Genomic DNA, 19,316 nt, shown 5'->3' on the forward strand with positions numbered 1-19,316 from the left:
AGAGGCAGGCGGATTTCTGAGTTCGAGGCCAGCCTGGTCTACAAAGTGAGTTCCAGGACAGCCAGGGCTATACAGAGAAACCCTGTCTTGAAAAACCGGAAAGAAATAAATGAATTTGTTGTGTAATACTTCCACAGTAAATGCACAAGGATGCTATTTCCTGTGCATTGCACATGCCTGGCTATGTTGATATTCTGCATGGAACTCTATTTGTTGCCATCGTGTGGGTGGAGAAACAAATTCAGAAGTGGGGCTGAATGTTCGAATTTAGACCTGGTGGTTCCTCCTTGGTCAAGATGCCGGTTCTTGGGTCACTGGGTGTGTACGGGACTTAGCTTACAGATTCGTCTTTTGTCTTTCCTCTAGAGTCTGTGCTTCCAGATGTGAACTATAAAGAGGAGTCGCCTGAGGGGGATCCGTCTCAGAATGTGAACGCACAGGGACCAGCTCTGCTACTTTTCCTATTTGTGGATTTCCAAAGTGGCGTCCCAGTACAACAAGCGAAAATCTGGGGTATGTGTAGAAAAATGCAGCAGCCAGATTGGGTGTGCCAAGCACTCGGTGCAGAAAGAAGGGGTGTGGACATCTGTTCCAATCTATGTGATATGTAAAGAATTAGCACTGCCTTTCTAGATGGACTCAAGGAAAGAGGCCGTCTCTGTGCTGGTGCAGTTAGGGAGTTCTCAGGAAGGCCCGTCTCTGTGCTGGTGCAGTTAGGGAGTTCTCAGGAAGGCCCGTCTCTGTGCTGGTGCAGTTAGGGAGTTCTCAGGAAGGCCCGTCTCTGTGCTGGTGCAGTTAGGGAGTTCTCAGGAAGGCCCGTCTCTGTGCTGGTGCAGTTAGGGAGTTCTCAGGAAGGCCCGTCTCTGTGCTGGTGCAGTTAGGGAGTTCTCAGAAAGGTTTTCCTCCTCACAGGTAATGGGATGGTTCCAGTTTGTGGGCCACGAAACACGCGTATCTGAATCACCTGGGTTATTTGAAGATGCACAGCTCCGTGTGTGAAGAATGATTCACTACGTTTGCTCTGTTATAAGAATCTAGAGTGCCTGAGGTGTGCATTCTCCACACGCTTTTCAAGTGATCAGACGTAGTGGGATCTGGAGGCCTTTGGGTGACTTTTAGTCACATGCTTTACTCCAATGAATCCCGGGAAGTGGATTTTAAGAGCTGATCAATACATTCCTAAATGGAAGAAAGTCACAAGAACTGGAGCCTAGACATGCTTCGGGACATTTGTGAGCCTCCTTTGGAGGGTTCCGTTCTCTGAGGCCCAGGAGAACCCTGCCCTCGTGCTCTACCTGCTGTGCTATTGGTTCCTACTGCATCATGGGTGAGACAAGAGCTCAGAAGCTCTGCCAGTGACTCGCGCTGGTTACTTGTGGTTCTCAGAAATGAGACTGTCCCTTCCTGCCACCTGCCTTCCCGGCTCTTGGCCTTCCCTGGTGCTTACAGGCCTTCCACTGACTGAGGCCAAAAGAGTGGAAAGAAAGGGAGTCAGGTTATGAGGCTCAAGCGAGGAGGGTTTGGTGAGGACTCTGGGGCATGTGCACACAAAGACAAACTAATGCGCAGCGCAGGAGAGGACTCGGGGTATAATTACAACTGCTGGGTTTCCTTTTAGCTCTGATTCCAGCTTCCTCAGTGGTGTTTGAAAATCAAGTCACACACAGCAGCATCCACGCCTCCCTTTTCAGTCTTTAACATGAGCGGTTAAATTAGGTGACATCAAAGGCCCTTCAGAGGCTAACTGCTGTCCTGAGACTGAAGATCTGTTACTTTCTAGAATTGTAAAGTGCTTGCCAGAGGATAACCCTAGGATAATTTGAGTTTGACACTGAGTCTATTGAACATACTCAAAGAACTCAGATGCCTTGAAAGCAGCGTTACCTGTCATTTCTGTTGTACTAAGATCATTTAGACACTTCCATTTAGCATATCTCAGAAGGCCTGCAGCTTCTCAGTAGACTCACTTTTAGATTTAAACAATCACTGCTAAAAAACAATAATAAATAAATAAAGAATCCAGGTACAGTGGCATATACACTGTTTTTGTTGTTATTGTTTGGTTTGTTTGTTTGTTTTATGAGACAGGGTTTCTCTGTGTAGCCCTGGCTGTCCTGGAACTCACTTGGTAGACCAGGCTGGCCTTGAACTCCAGATCTTCCTGCCTCTGCCTCCAAAGTGCTTTCTATTAAAGTATATCACCCAGCATGGCCCATGCTTTTAATCCCAACATTTGGGAGACAAAGGCAGGTAGATCACTTTGAGTTTGAAGCCATCGTAGCTAGTTCTAAGCTAGTCTGAGTTACATAGTGAAACCTTGTTTCAAAACAAAAATCACTGCCAGGCTGAAGAGAGAGTTCTGTGGTTAAGAGCAAGGTGAGTCTTGCAGAGGACCAGAGTTAGGTCCCAGCACCTAAGTAAAATGGCTCACAGCAGCTTGTGTCTCAAGTTCCAGGATCTGATGCCATCTTCTGGCCCCTGCAGCACCTTGAGGTGTGTATGTATACATACATGCATACATGCAGATAAACATAAATAACGTTTTTTTATCTTTAAAAATCCTCTCCTGCTGTATAGTAAGTAAAGCAGCCTTCTGGAAGCCCTCCAGGGCTAGGGCAGCCTCTGCAGGCTGCACCGTGAGGGACAGCGAGGGGAAGTCTGATTTGTCTTTCCCAGCCTTCCTTACTGCCCTGGACACCTCCAGAGCTCCTTGCTTTAGGAAGCTGATTGTGCAGACTTAGTCTGAGTTCGTGTGTCTTTAAAATCAGTCGCTGGCCCCGCCCACCTTGTCATGGTAACTTTCTATGATTAACTCCTTATTGCGCTACAGCGTCAGAAGCATCTGGTGGTGGTGGGAACAGTTTTAGGAATAACTTTTTTTTTTTTAATTAAATGTCTGCTTTCAAAAACTTCTCATTTCTTGGGTTCCTCTTGAGGCCAACGTATATAAAATAGAATCTACGTGTTCCGTCACCATGACAACAGCAGTACTTCCCCCCCACTTTGAACACTGCCTGTGTGTATCCAAATACTTCCTTTTGCATGATCTCAGTTTATCTGGACAACATATCTGAGAGAGCAGATAAGAAATGCTGTTTTCTGCACTGAAGTGCAGTGAGTGAAGCTACCTCAGTGTCACTGACTGGTGACAAACCTTTAACCTGCGCTCTCTTACTGCTAGTTGCACATTCCTTTATAAATTTGCAGATAATGTTCTCTCCCCGGAGAGCTTTGTGGTGCCCTGTGATAGTAATTGATCCTTCTAACTTTCATTTTAAAATGTGTGTGAGTGTGTGTGTGTGTGTGTAAATGAATGTTTTGCCTGTGTGTATATATATGTACCACATGAGTGCTTAGCATTCCCAAGTCAGAGTCACTGGAACTGGAGTTATAGATGCTATGAGTCTCCATGTGAGTGCTGAGAATCAAACCTGGTCCTCTGCAAGAGCAAGAGCCCCTAACTACTGAGCCACTTCTCCAGCCCCGCGTCGGCTCTGAGTAATGCTAAGCAGGGGTCACTATGGTTACCTCATCTGAGATCATCCCCAGTTTGCTTATTTTTAATTAGTTTATTTTGAGACAGGAACTCATATGCCTCCAGGCAGCCTCAAATGCACTGCTTAGCCGGGGATGCCCTTAGACCACTTATCCTCCTGCCTCCATCCCCCAAGTACTGGATCACAGGCATGTGCTGCCCAGTTTATGCGATGCTGGAGATCAAACCCAAGGCTGCTTCCACATGCTAGGCAAGTGCTCAGTTGAGTGGCACCCCCGACCTTAGCTCCACTTTAAATGGTCTCACATTAACAGTTCCCAGAGTAATCTTTGTACGTTTTAGCCTTTTCTTTACTACAGCACGTAAAAAATGGCACACTGCCGAGAACAGAGGCTCACTTACCAGTGATGTCCTGGTGGGATGGAAGAGGGTTAGACTCTCCTAAGAGGCTTCCTTCTCCTTTAGAGGAGGATACCACTTTGAAAGACACCACTAGTATTGTTCATTGCATGAATTAGCATCTGTTTCTTCAAAAGGGATGTTACTCAAATTTTCCTCAGCTTGCTTTTGCAAATGGGAATTGAGAGGGGCGTCTCTAAACAGTAGTTATTTGTGGAGAGGTAATAGAAGTGGCTGCCTCCAGGAGGCGTTACCTCAGCCCCAGTCTGGTCACTGCGTGTGAGCAGTAGACATCCTCACTCAGGGGTCCTAACATTCTTATCCTCTCAGGACTCCACACTTTGCTCACAGCCCATCTCAGCGCCATCCTCTCGGAGAGCCGCAGCACGGTACAACAGTCCATCCAGTCAGCTGTGGATCAGGTCTGGCAGGTGTACCACCATGATGCCAAGGTAATAAGAGATTGACAGCCTGGGTGTGGATAGTCCAGGGGCCTTGGACCCTCCTTTCCCTTGGTACCTCGTCCTGTTCTGCCTCTTCTGAGGTCCTAGCAAGCACTGCATCTGAACAGGGAGCTAAGCTTTCATTTAGGCTACAAGCAGACAGTTTGTGCTTGAAGAGCAACAGCGATAACACTAAAAACATGGCAACTGGGCCTCTTTCTGATGTTTTGCTTCATTGGTTTTGTTTGTTGGTTGGTTTTTCGAGACAGGGTTTCTCTGTGTAGCCCTGGCTGTCCTGGAACTCACTCTGTAGACCAGGCTGGCCTCGAACTCAAAGATCCACCTGCCTCTGCCTCCCAAATGCCGAAATTAAAGGTGTGCGCCACCATCTCCTGTATGTTTTCCTTATCTGTGCATCTTGATCCCATGCATTCTGGAGATGATGTTTCAGTAAACATTCCCCTTTGCCCTCATTTTCCCAATGCTTTAATAATGTCACACTTGCTGTGCCCAGACTGAGTTCTTTCAATCTGTGCATGTTTGGTAATACATTTTTTAACTCCCGTGTAGAGGAAATAGACAAATGAAGAGCAAAACTTAAAACTGAAAACAAAACCAACCAGCATTAAGTTGAGCTGAGTCTAATAGGAACCTGTGAGTAATCACAGCACTTGGAAAGCTGGGGGGAGGTTACTGAAAGTTCAAGGACAGCCTGAGTCATAGAATGAGTTCCAGGCCAGCCAGGGCTATAGTGTGAGACCCTGCCACAGAGTAAGGGGCCACTGGAATGGCTCAGCTGGCAAAGCGCTTGCCACACTGGCCTGACCAACTGAATTTGATCCCAGGGACCGTCCTAATGGTGTAGTGAGGGGACCAACTTGTTATTCTTTGACCTCCAAACATACGTACACTGTGGCATGTGCAAACCTGCACATATCATAGACTCAAACAATGCGTTTAACACAAAAAATGTAAACATTTGCTTTATTTTTTTATTATTTATTTATTTTGGTTTTTCAAGACAGGGTTTCTCTGTATAGCCCTGGCTGTCTGGAACTCAATTTGTAGACCAGGCTGGCCTCAAACTCTCAGAAATCTGCCTGCCTCTGCCTCCCAAGTGCTGGGATTAAAGGCTTGTGCCACCCCGCCCGGCTTTTTATTTTGGTTTTTAAGATTTATTTTTAGAGCTGAGAAAATGGTTCCACAGTTAAGAGCATTAGCTGCTCTTGCAGAAGACCCGTTTTGATTCCTACCGCCCACAAGGCAGCTCACAGCTGTCTGTCACTCTAGTTCTAGGGCATCTGATGCCCTCTTCTGGCCTCGGCTGGCATGTCTGTGGTACACAAATAATCCGTGTAAAATGACCCATATACATAAAATGAAAATGAATCAAAGCCCTGGGTAGTGCCACACACCTTTAATCCCAGCCCTCAGGAGATGGAAGCGAGTGAATCTCTGAAGTCAAGACCAGCCTGGGCTACACAGTGAGACCCTGTCTCAATACATAGAAACAAACAAACAAGCAAAAATAAATTTACTGTGTTAAAGGCCAGCTCCGACCTCCAGGTAACTGAATAAAGCATTGAGATGATTGGGTAGTGCTAATAGCAGTCGGGGGAGGGGCATCAGGGTCAGCACTGCTGATGCGACAGAACTTAGTGTCTGGGGCCGACAAGACTGCCAGGCAAGAAACTCTGAACTCTTGTAACTTTTTTGTTGTTGTTGTTGTTTTGTTTTTTGTTTTTTGTTTTTTGTTTTTTTGTTTTTGAGACAGGGTTTCTCTGTGTAGCCTTGGCTGTCCTGGAACTCACTCTGTAGACCAGGCTGGCCTTGAACAGAAATCCGCCTGCCTCTGCCTCCCGAGTGCTGGGATTAAAGGCGTGCGCCACCACGCCAGGCTGCACTCTTGTAACTCTTAAGAGGCCAGCGAGAAAGAAAAGGATAGAGAGAAAATCATATGCACACACGCACACGCACACGCTCACGCACACGCACACGCTCACGCACACGCTCACTCACACGCTCACGCTCATGCACACGCTCACGCACACGCACAGTGGCTGGGCCTCACCACCTGTTTCATCAGTTTCACAAGTGCACATGCATATTTATATACATACATATGTATGTAGACACAAACACATATACATATATATGTTGTACATACAGACAGGCATATATACATATATAGAGACACACATATATACACATATATACTTTTGGTGGGTGGAGCAGGGCCCCAACATTCACACTTTATTTTTTCTCTCAGCCTTTTTATACCTTCTTAGACAAAAGTTCTTTATGAAATTACCTCACAGATAAATGTTACACAAAAGGGAGTTAAAGAAGGTTGTCAATATTAAGTTCAAAGCAGTGTTTCATTCTATAAGCTCATGATAAGTTCAAAGGAACAGTTTCATGTAGCCTTGTTTTATCATAGTGCACACCTGTGGCTTCATTTTTTGGATCTCATCTAGAATGAATGTTTTTCCTTGATCACACATCTGTCCCAAGCCTGTTTCCCTTCCTAGTGTAATGTATGAGAGTTCATCGCCCTCCTCACTATGAAGCCTTTACCACTATTGTATGAGGAGGGCACTTCTATTCTATTCTTGATTCTAACTTTATTATACCTTTCTATCAAAATAACTAAAATCCCCTTAAACTTTCTTCTTAAAATTATTTTAATCAAATTAGAAATTCTATAAGGTCATCAGTACATCTAAACAGCATTATTATATGAAAGTACATCTTCATATTGATCTGCAGGAAGTCTGCCCAACAGAGTGGGCCATCACCCAGGAAGTAATCACACCAGGCTACAGGCAGTGAGGGTCTCCTGGTGTCCACTCACACCAAGCCACATAAATGAGGACTATGGCAAAGACAAGCATGAGAAAACACATCAGCCCAAGAAGCAATCCTGGGACGAAGTCTCTGGGGCTGTGCCCACCAGAATGCACCCCTTGCAGCCATGCCAACTGGTGGGCCATCTCCAGGAAACTCGCTTGCCATCATCTTTCCTAGCTGGCTTGTGCCATTAAAGTATTTTTAATTATGTGCTTGTGTGCGCGGGTACTCATAGAGGCCCCTGGGGCTAGGTGGCTGTGGGTTGTCTGACATGGATGCTTGGAACTGACCCTCTGTAAGAGCAGCACTTGCTCATAACTGAGAGCCACATCCAGTGCCAATTATGTCTTACTGTCTTGTTTGTTTGGGAAACAGACTAGCATAGCCTCAGCTAGCTTCAAACTCTTAGTGGACAATGGTCTTGACCTTCTTTGTGATCCTCCTGCCTCTACTTCCACAGTTCTGGGATTACAGGTATCTGCTCCATCCCTGGTTTATTCTGTGCTGGGGCTTGAGCTCAGGGCCTCATGAACGCTAGGCAAGCACTCTATCAACTGAGCTACATTTCTCCAGTCCCCACCCAGTGCTGTCTTTTCTTAGTCTGTCTATGTTGTTATGCTATCTCTATGAAAGAACAGAACGTTTTGAATTGTAAAACAATAGAAATCAAGGTCATGCCATCATCTTATTAAGTATCAGTGGTGACACTGTCGAGTCACTGCCTTGAGTAGAATCTTCACCCCTTTGGCATTCTCAGAGCCTGCACTTTGTGGCTAACACAGTTTCCCCTTACTCCAGACTCAACAGAGACTGCAGGCCTCCCTCTCTGTGGCTGTGAATTCCATCATGAGTGTGCTGACTGGAAGCACCTGCAGCAGCTTCAGGATGACATGCCTCCAGGCTCTTGAGGTTAGAAGATGGGGATGGGGTCAACAGATGAAGCTAAGTGACACTCTGCAACAGGCTTTACAACATAACACACAGTGCTGAACGCTTCCATTGCGATCCTACTTAGTACCAGGTGCTTTCAGAAGTATTTGTTGGGGCTAGAGAGGTGGCTCAGCAGTTAAGAGCTGCTCTCCCAGGTGTTCAATGCCCAGCTCCCACATGGCAGCTAATTACCATCTGTAACTCCAGGTCCAGGGCATCTGACACCTTCTTCTGGCCTCCGTAGGCACCAAGCATACATGTGGTACCCAGAAATGCATGCAAGCAAAACACCCATACACAAAAATGTCTAATCTGGGTGCAGTAGCGCATGCTCTTAGACCCAGCACTTGGGAGGCAGAGGCAGGCACATTTCTGAGTTCGAGGCCAGCCTGGTCTACAGATTGAGTCCCAGGACAGCCAGAGCTACACAGAGAAACCCTGTCTCAGAAAAAAATAATTTGTTGAAGAAGAACTGTATATATATCATTTTTATAAATGAGAAAAGTTATTTAAGAGTTACACTTTCTTTAGGTTACATACACAACTATCTGAGAGAACTAGAATTAGATCCTTGGTTCCTAGTTCCTTGAAGAATGCTTGCTTCTCTATCCCACACCATACACTAGAAATCAGTGAGCAGACACAGCAACTTGTTTATGTGACAAAATGGAGTCAGTGACATAAATTGGAATCAGAGTTGGGGTCAGTCAGTTCTGGACTTGTTTACTTGCTATATGGAATTAGGCCTATGTTTAACTTCTCTGAAATTTGTTTAAAAGTTGAGGGCAAATATGAGCTCCTCGTAGGTTAGGGGCTAAATATATCCTACAGTCTGAATATCTGCATCATTCCTGACATCCTATGTTGAAATCCTAGCCCTCAACATGATGCTCTTGGCTACCATACCCAGCTCAGCAGCTCAAGATACTTGAAAGTTTTGGGAGCTGTCAAGATATCTCAGGTAGAGGCACTTGCTGCCAAACCTGATTGTACCTGACTGGAGTTTGATACCTGGAGCCCATAACACACACACACACACACACACAGACAAAGAGACAGAGAGACAGACACAGAGAGAGACAGAGACAGACACAGAGAGAGGCAGAGACACAGAGAGAGAGAGACAGAGAGAGTAAACCAGTTTTGGTTTTGGTTGTTTTTAAATAGGGTCTCTCTATGAGGTCCTGACCTGTCCTGGAACTCACTATGGAGACCAGGATGGCCTTGAACTTACAGATATTTTTTGCCTCTGTATCACAAGTGCTGCGATTAAAGATGTGTGCCCTACAGGAAACTTTTAAAAGAGCTTTAAGTTGTGCTCTTCATTTGGCTGTTTGGTTCTCTGACAGTTGTGACAAATGGGATTGTATCAGAGCCCCACACCTGAGCAGGCCCCCAGACCTTAGCACAACTGACTCCATGATGGAAGCACCATTCAGGCCCCCAGACCTTAGCACAACTGACTCCATGATGGAAGCACCATTCAGGCCGTAACACTCAGCACATAGACAGCAGCACCTGCCAAAACGAAAACAAAAGCCCTAATCCATCCAAGTCCCTAGTTCTGGGATAGTCTCTTAATGTATCATCAGCCTTGGTTTTTACATCTGTAGTCCCGCTTCTGGCTAACTGTTCTTGTTACCTGAAGGATGTCAACTCAGGACATCATTTTTGTATTTACCCAGAGAAAGGCATGGTGCTACACTGGGGTCCTGAACACCTGGTGCAGTTGCCAGCTGGCTAATAATGACTTTTAATTGGCTTGAACCCATATCTGAGCAGTCTTCTCTGGAGAATACCTCACAAAGGATTAGTTCCTAATTAAGTGGCCTCCTGAGCTGCTAAGATGGTAGTGGGCAGAGTTGCCGCAAGCCTGACAACCTCACTGTGATGATCATCGGTAGCTACATGAGGGACAGAGGAAACAGACTCCCACAGACTGCTCTGTCCTCTACATGCATGTCTTGGCACCCTACCCAGTAAATTAGAACAAAATGTGTCTCCAGAGAAAGCCTTGACCCTTCTGCAGTATGAGGATGCAGAAAAAGATTGGGAAAGTCCCTGAAGAGGACCCTTAGCAGAACTCAACTGTGCAGGCATGTCTTGGTTTCTAATATTGTTGTGTGAAAATATTCTGACAGAAGCAATTTAAGGGAGAAGGGCTTATTTCCACTCAATTCATCATGGAAGTCAGGACAGCAAGGGTTTGAAGCAGCTGATCATATCACATTTGTAGTAATAGTAATACAGTATGCTGGCTAGTGTTTGGTCAGCTTGACAGAAGTTAGAGTGACCTAAGAGAAGGAACGTCAGCTGAGAAAATGATCAGCTTGGTGGGCTAGCCTGGGGGACATTTCCTTTCTTCCTTCCTTCCTTCCTTCCTTCCTTCCTTCCTTCCTTCCTTCCTTCCTTCCTTCCTTCCTTTCTTTTTGGTTTTCCGAGACAGGGTTTCTCTGTGTAGCCCTGGCTGTCCTGGAACTCACTTTGTAGACCAGGCTGGCCTCGAACTCAGAAATCTGCCTGCCTCTACCTCACAAGTGCTGGGATGCGGAGCATTTTCTTGATTAATGGTTGATGTAGTGGGATGGTGCTATCCCTGGGCAGGTGGTCCTGGGGTATATAAGAAAGCCGACTGAACAAGCCATGGGAAGCAAGGAAGCAGTGTCCCTCTGTGGCTTCTGCTTCAGTTTCTGCCCTCACATCCCTGCCTTGAGTTCCTACCCTGGCTTCCCTCAGTGATGGCGTGTTCCCTGAGAGTTGAGAGGTGGAATAAACTCTCTCCTCCCCAGGTTGCTTTTGATCATGGTGTTTTACCACAGCAATAGAGACTCTAAGACACAGAGCAATGGATGTATACATGCAGGCCAGATCTCTACTCCATCCTACGTTTTATACAGGTCACGATCTCCTGCCTGAGGACAGTTCCACCCATAGTGAAGGAGGGTCTTCACACAGAGCTGTCACAAGTACATTTGTAAACCTCTTAGTGCATGACCATGGATTGTGGTGGCTAAAGAGGCCACGACTGAAAGCAGGTTATGCGTGATGGGTTCTCAGCGCATGTAGGTCTTCCTTCTTCCTTTGGAGTCATATGGTAACCAGGTGGGATTGCCCATAGACCACAGACATCGCCAGTAGATAACAGACATCGCCAGTAGATAGCAGACATCGCCAGTAGATAGCAGATTCCATATTTGTTGCTCTCTCTTTCCTTTTTTTTTTTTTTTTTTTTTTCCTGAGACAATCTTTCCATGTTCTGGAACTGTGTGTAGGGGAAGCTGGTCTTGAACTCACAGAGCACCGCCTGTCTCTGCTTCCCATGTCTGGCTGTTGCTTCATCTTTATGTACTTTTTTTCTTAAAAGATAATATGTCACATAGAAAAACTTAAGTACTAATTTCTATTACTATAATTTTAATTTTTTCACATCTCATATTACATAGTTGAAACCAGGAAATTATATTTTTGTGTATAAAATGAATTTTACCAATTTCAACAAAGATAGGATTTGGTTTTGTTAATAAATAGTGTACTTCATTACTTAATCTAACTTAGTAATTCATTCCTCTAGTGTTGGGCTTTTACACTGGTGATTTATTGCTGTATGTAAATGGTCTTCAATTAATTCTTTCATTGTGATATCTTGTTTTGTTTAAAACTGTTCCCTAGGGAAGAGTACTCTAATAGCAACGAAACCTGGCCTTTATAAGCAAGTCAGGGCCTTTCAGTCACCGCTGCACCTTTGTGTGGGGGGACGATGGGGTAGGAAGAAGTGGCCCTGGCTTTTGTCCTACCTGATCTTAAGGGGTCTCTTCTTTCTGAATTTCAATTTCTCATCTATAAAATTACTATGTTAGGAGCTGGAGAAATGGCTCAGCTGTCATAAGATAATGCGCTGCTCTTCCCGAGGATCCACAGTTAGTTCCAGGAATCCACATCAAGTGGCTCGGCTCCAGGACATCAATGCCTCTTCTAGCCTCTGAGGAACCTGCACACACATAGCGCACAAACGTGCAAAACCACCTAAAGATAAATCGTTTTCTAACTTAGGGTATGGTGTTAGCAGGTTCCTCGTGTCCTTTACCGGATAGATATCCACAGGTCTGTACCAAGGCATCCAAGGCTGAGCCCACTGATGAACTGAGTCTCCTGGATGGAGACTGTGTTCTCTGGTTCTCTTCTCCCCAAAGGCTCGCCAGACACTTCCTACCCCTTCCTCAGCCTTACTGTTCAATGGAATGGCTGCTTTCTCACTCTTCTCAAAGAAGAGAATCTTTTCAACCCAGTCATGAGACAGAGGGATCTCTGCAATATTCGTCTGCTGTAGACAAAGATCTTGGGAGAAGAATCTTGCTTAGGTGGGAAGACATGGATCTCACATGCCAAGCATCTCAGGCCCTTCTCTGCCTCCCAAGCTCCCAGAGAGATAACTGGGGGCACAGTAAAGAGGTCACATTTCTTGCCTCTACAGCACTTCCCTTTGCTTTCCAGTGAGTTCAGCACCTCCTGTTTTTTACCTATTGTAGGCAGCTGACACACAGGAATTTGGTGTCAAACTGCACAGAATATTTTATGACATCACCCAGCACCAGTTTCTGAAGCATTGCCCATGTGACACAGAGAAGGTATGTATAGGCTAATACTTAGTGTTTTCATAGACATCTTCCATTTTGACGTGGGAACCCTTACTTCAGGGTGGATGCGCACAAATGCTTCAGATCTATAGCTGTCCTTTCAGCAGGGATGCCTGCGTCTAGAGAGGCATCACAGAGCCGAGTGCCTTGTAGAAGCTGAGAGCATGGCAAGACCCTGAGTTCCATCCCTGCCACCGAGTCACTGCTGAGTCATCAGAGACTTGATTTAACATTTCTGAGTTTTGGGTTCTATGTCAGTAAAATAATAACAATGCATCCATAAAATTACAGTTGCAAAGTTTCTGTCTAATAAAAACCTACCGTTAGCCGTTTGCCTTCAGGTGCTAGAGTTCGAGAGCTGTCCCTTTAAGTCTCTACTCTTAAGGAGGACAGATAACATTAGCACCTTTGGTAGCAAAAAGGGGAGACCTAGGTAGAAAATTTTGTGTACCCTCAGACCCCAGGTGTAGCTGATAGTAAACTAACTGAAGCCCACCTCTCCCCCTCCCCCTCTCTCCCTGAGGCCCACTTTTCTGCTTTTTGTCTATTTGTTTTGGTTTGTTTTTGTTTTTGTTTTTTTCGAGACAGGGTTTCTCTGTATAGCTCTGGCTGTCCTGGAACTCACTTTGTAGACCAGGCTGGCCTCGAACTCAGAAATCCTCCTGCCTCTGCCTCTCGAGTGCTGGAATTAAAGGTGTGTGCCACCACGCCCGGCTCAAAGATTTATTTATTTATTTATTTATTTATTTATTTATTTATTTATTTATATGAGTACACTATAGCTATCTTCAGACACACCAGAATTAAAGGTGTGTGCCACCACGCCCGGCTCAAAGATTTATTTATTTATTTATTTATTTATTTATTTATTTATATGAGTACACTATAGCTATCTTCAGACACACCAGAAGAAGGCATGAGATGGTTGTGAGCCACCATGTGGTTGCTGGGAATTGAACTCTGGACCTCTGGAAGAGCAGTCAATGCTCTTAACCACTGAGCCATCCCTTGACTCACCCTCCCTCTGTTCCTCCCCTTTTGATTTTTCACAGGTTTTGTCAGTTTAGCCAGTGCTGTCCTAGAACTCCCTCTGTAGGTCAGTCTAGACAGGAACTCAAACACCTGCCTGCCTCCGTCTCTGAGTGCTGGGGTTAAAGGCGCGAGCCATTATGCCTGGCTCTGGTTCTCTTGACTTTTTAAAAACTAAAGCATGGGTCTAATAAGCAAATGAGACTAAAGCATAAATGATTACACCATGGCTTCTGAGGGGGAGGGTGGGAGGGAGGGAAGAAGGGAGAAGGGAGGGAGGGAGAGAGGAGGGGAGGAAGAGAGGGAGGGATATCAAGGTGGGATTTAACGTTAGGCAGTAAATGCAATAATCATTTCTGAGAAATGGAAAACAATAAAAACATATTTTCTTAAGAATTTTCTTAAGAACGGGATCTTACTCTGCAGTCTTGGCTGGCCTGGAATTCTCTATGCAGACCAGGCTGATTCAAGTCAGAGAGATCTCTTTCTGACTCTGCTTCTTGAGCGCTGGGATTAAAGGTGTGAACCATCACAGTCTATTGGTTCAAAAACTCTTTCATCAAACACAGTGATGATTACCCCAACATACTGCCTAGGGAAAGCACACAGGTCATCCAACCAGGAGAGGGAATCCAGGCACGGCTTAGAGGGCTGCAGAACGAATGTACAACAGGGCTGGAACCCAGGGGAGCTACTTCAGTCTGTTTGGCATTGCTATGACAAAATATGTGAGAGTGGGTACCTTATTTGGCTCAGAAGTCTGGGGGTTAGAGAATCTGGGCAGCATGGCGCTGGCACCTAATGAGAAAGGAAGCAAGAGACTGGGGAGAGGTGGGGAGAGGTGGGGAGAGGTGGGGAGAGGTGGGGAGCTTAGCTCCTGTTAGAGTCAAGTGCGCTCTGCACAGCAACAGTAGAATACAGATGACATGAACTATAACGATAATATACTTATTTTAAGATTTCTTTTTATTCTCTGTATTATTATTTAGCCTGAATGTATGTATGTACACTACATGCATTCTGTACCCCCAGAGGCTAGAAGACAGCTTCAGATCCCCGAAACTTGAGTTACAGATGGTTGTGAACCTCCATGTGGATCCTAGGAGTCGAATCTGGATCCTCTACAGAAACAACAATAGCTTTTAACCACTGAGCTAGCTCTCCAACTCCTAAAGAGGATATATTTAAACTATGCCATACAAATTATTCTATTAAAGGTATCTGATCTAAACAGCCCAACTACCAAATAAAAGAACTTTTGGGGTAGCATTTGAAATGTAAATGAAGAAAATACCTAATTATACACACACACACACACACACACACACACACACACACACACACACATATATATATATATATATATATATATATATATATATATATATATATGAAAAAAAGAAAGATGGGCAGAGTGGTTGGCGCCTGCCTACACTCCAAGCTGCATGGGAAGCTGAGGGAGGAAAAACTCAATTTCAAGACCTGACCAAACTATACAGTGACACTTGTCTCAGAACAAAGGAAAGGGGAGAGGCTAAGGCTACAGCTCAGTAGAGTGCATGTCGAGCCTATGTGAGGCCAGTCCTAGAGAGACACAGAACCTAGACCAAGAGGGACCTGGAGAATCCTCAGTGGTTAAGGGCAATGGCTGGGTTCTCTTGCAAAGACCTTGGGTTGGACTCCCAGCACCCACACTGTGGCTCACAACCCTCTGTCACTGGTGTCCCAAAGGGGTCTGACACCTTCTTCTGGCCTCCATAAACACTGCACATACATGATGATGCACAACATGCATTATTATAAAATAAATAATAATAGAAATGAAATTGGATAAAGAATTAGGAAGTTACTATACAGTCTGGAAGAATCCTATTTTAACTGAGACCACTTCTAGCCTCAGGTTCTGAAATAGAATCTCATTTTAGAGCAAAACCAAACAATCAAAAAGACAAGCCGGAGAGATGGCTCAGTGGGTAAAGTGCTTATTGTGCAGGCACCAGGATCTGAATTCTGGTTTTTGTGGAGGTGTTTGTTCATTTTCAGGACAGTTTTTCTGAGTAGCCCTGGCTGTCCTGGAACTTGCTGTGCAGATCAGGCTGGTCTTGAACTCAAGAGATCCACTTGCCTCTGTCTCTGTCTCCTAAGTGTTGCGATTAAAGGCATGCGCCACCACCAGCATTATCCAGCAGGCTCTGAATTCTGATTCCCATCGCTCACATAAAAATGGATGCCATTGTGTGTCTGTAACCTCACTGCCAAGGCGGACACAGTAGATGCCCTGGAGACTTCCTGGCCGGGTATTCTAACTGAAATGGTAAACTTCAGGTTCAGTGAGAGATCCAGTCTCAAAAAATAAGGTGGAGTGTGATAGAGGAAAAGACGTGCTGGTCTACACACACACACAGGAAAATATGCACCATATTAATACAAACTAGAGCTAGACTGGTGATATTAGCATCAGACAAGTAGGTTTTAGAGTGGAAAATACTATGTAGAATAAATGGGATCATTTCAGGGCCAGCGAGATGGCTCAGGGTTAAGGCTCTTGCTGAGAAAGTCTGGAGACCAGAGGTTGATTCCCAGAGCCCACGGAAAAAGCCATATGTGGTAGTATATCTTTAATCTCAGCGCTTCTAAGGCTGAAGAATTGGGTAGAAATTTGTGTATCAGCTAGCACAGCATAGCAGAAAGAGCAAGAGACCAAGAGAGAACTGACCCCACAGGCTAGTCCTCCATCCTCCAGCATGCATGTGCTTACACACATCATACACACATTAATAAATAATAATAAAAATAGGGAGGGTCACTTCATACTAATGAAGTCAGTTGATCCTGACACCTACAGATACTCCTCAACTTATAATTAGATTGCATTGCAGTAGCCCACCATAAGTTAAAATCACAACTAAATCCCACTTAACACACCTAGGTAACTGAATAGCATAGCCCAGCCTAGCTTAAATGTGTTCAGATACACAGCTTCTACCTTGGAAAAACTATAAACACAAAGCCAATTTTATACAACAGTTTGTGGGCTATACTGAATGTTATTCTGAATGTGTGGACTAGGGGGAAGCCAGGCAGTGTAGGAGCACGCCTTTAATCCCAGAGGAAGCACGCAGATCTCTGAGTTTGAAGCCAGCCTGGTCTACAACGTGAGCTTCAGGACAGCCCTGGCTTCATAGAGAAACCCTGTCTCGAAAAATAAAACAAAAAAGGATGGGGGACCCACAAAGATTATTTGAATGTACATCTCCAACCACTGTGGAGCCAAGAATCCATGCTGACCATCACAGCTCAGGGGCCATCCATAGTCCTAAACATGCACAGACCGTTTAAGAAGGCTTTAAAATGCAGGAAACAAAATGAAACTCTTAAGTGCAAGGAGCTAAATACAAGCTATGTCTGGAGATTTCAACATACTTCTCTCAATAACTGGCAGGATGACTAGATAGGAAATCAGTAAGTCTGTAAGTTTTTAACAGTGCTATCAATCAATTTGACCTAATTGATGTTCATAAAAACACTTTGTCCAACCATGTAAGAGTACAGTTCCGCATACACACACGATACATTCAGCAGGATAGAACATATTCCAGCCATCAGATATTTCTATGTCAGAGCAGTGCGTATTCCAGCCTTTAGATATCTTTGTATCAGAATAGACTACATTCCCAGACATTAGATATCTCCCAATGTAAACTTATTTTAAAATATACAAATTTATGTTTAAAATATTTCTACAGCTACTTGTGAGGAGGTCAGGGGACAGCTTGCAGAAGCTGCTCCTCACTCCGTGTGTTCCAGGGCTTGAACTTGGGTACTGAGGATTGGCAATCGGCAGCTGCCTTCATCAGCGAGGCATCGTGCTCTGGAGTACACGGTGTTTGTTGATGTTATTCTGTGACACTGCTACAGTCGTATGTAGGAATCTGAGTGAGGACTGGCAGGGATCTGTCCTCTCCTACCATGTGGGCTCAAGATATGGAACTAAGGCTTGGTAACTAACGCTTTGCCCACTGAACCATATCACCAGCTTCTAAAGTATATTTTGACCACACTAGAATTACTAAAACAAAACTAATAACAGAAAAATATCTGAAAGATTTTATAGTAGTTGTAAAATACATGATAAATGAGATAAAACATGAAGTTAAAGAAAAGTTAGGGGCTGGAGAGATGGCTCAGGGGTTAAGAGCACTGACTACACTTCCAGAGGTCCTGAGTTCAATTCCCAGCAACCACATGGTGGCTCACAACCATCTGTAATGGGATCTGATGCCTTCTTCTGGTGTGTCTGAAGAGAGGACAGTGTACTCACATACATAAAGTAAGTAAATCTTTAAGAAGAAAAGGACAAAGAGAAGTTAGAAGTAATTTAATGAAATGAAAATGCAGATGATCAGAATGTGTGGACTGTAGCTAACGTTGTCCTGCCTGGAGAGGATGACTTCAGCATGGCAGCCGTGCCAGCCAAAGCTCTTATGGACAGAGAAGAGCAAGCTGCAGAAACAGAGCAAATGAAATAATAAAGAGCCATGTGGAAGTTAATAGGAAATAAAAATAAAGAAAAACCATGGAAAGGAAAAGGTAGAGTACATTGATCATGTTAATAAAGGAATAAGCAGGTAAGCCAGAGTGAGAGAGAGGGCTTCCTGCAGTGCACAGCTGTAACCCTAGTACCCAGGAGGGTGAGGCAGGGGCATGGAGAGTCTGAAGCAGCTTGGGCTACATAGTGAATTCAAGACCAGATGGGGCTGCATAGCAAGAAGGCCTTGTCTCAGGTTGGTTGGTTGGTTGGTTGGTTGGTGTTAACTATAAGATGCCTCTACTGCAGGTGATATCTGTGAGTCCAAGGTCAGGCTGATCTACAGACTGAGTTCCAAAATACAGAGGATCTTGAAAAACCAAAACCAATATTTGAGATATATATTGGTATCAGAAATTAAAAATGTGACATCCAGTATTTTTAAATTACTCTCAGAAGGTCATATTTGACAAATGTGACAAATGATGAAATGGGTAACTTACTAAAGGGTCACCCCTGTGACATGGGATAATCTTGTGTCTATGGAAGAAACTGGATTTCTAGTTTAAAAATAAGTACAGGCCACTTGTCAAACAAAGTTCGTTATAGAACTCTATTCAGTAAGTGAGCACACTTAGCAAGAGTGCTCATACAGAACCCAGAATCCACAAATAAATACATACAACAATTAATCATGGTATGAAAATTCACATAAAAATCACAGGTTCAGGAATAAAAAGGCCAATGGGCATGGTGGCATGTGCCTGTAGCCCCAGCTTTGACAGCTGAGGTAGGAAGACCGTTTAGTCAAACCCAGGCAACATGATGAAACCCTATCTCGAAAAGGGGGTAAAGCCTGGCGGTGGTGGCACACGCCTTTAATCCCAGCACTCGGGAGGCAGAGGCTCAGATTTCTGAGTTCGTGGCCAGCCTAGTCTACAAAGTGAGTTCCAGTACAGCCAGGGCTATACAGAGAAACCCTGTCTCGAAAAAAAAGGGGGGGGGTG

General features: G+C 44.7%; 1 protein-coding gene across 1 annotated transcript in view; it reads left to right on the forward strand.

Moving 5' to 3' along the window:
- Top6bl (TOP6B like initiator of meiotic double strand breaks) overlaps positions 1–19,316 on the forward strand; it is a 74,044-nt gene that overhangs the window by 50,056 nt on the left and 4,672 nt on the right. The window contains exons 10-13 of the mRNA XM_021151260.3: positions 367–513; positions 4,226–4,347; positions 7,987–8,097; positions 12,645–12,743. Of these exons, the coding sequence (XP_021006919.2) occupies positions 367–513; positions 4,226–4,347; positions 7,987–8,097; positions 12,645–12,743 (479 nt within the window). The remainder of the gene's footprint in view (positions 1–366; positions 514–4,225; positions 4,348–7,986; positions 8,098–12,644; positions 12,744–19,316) is intronic.

Source organism: Mus caroli, unplaced genomic scaffold (assembly GCF_978045245.1).
Source record: "Mus caroli unplaced genomic scaffold, Mus_caroli_1 scaffold_20, whole genome shotgun sequence".
NCBI lineage: Eukaryota > Metazoa > Chordata > Mammalia > Rodentia > Muridae > Mus > Mus caroli.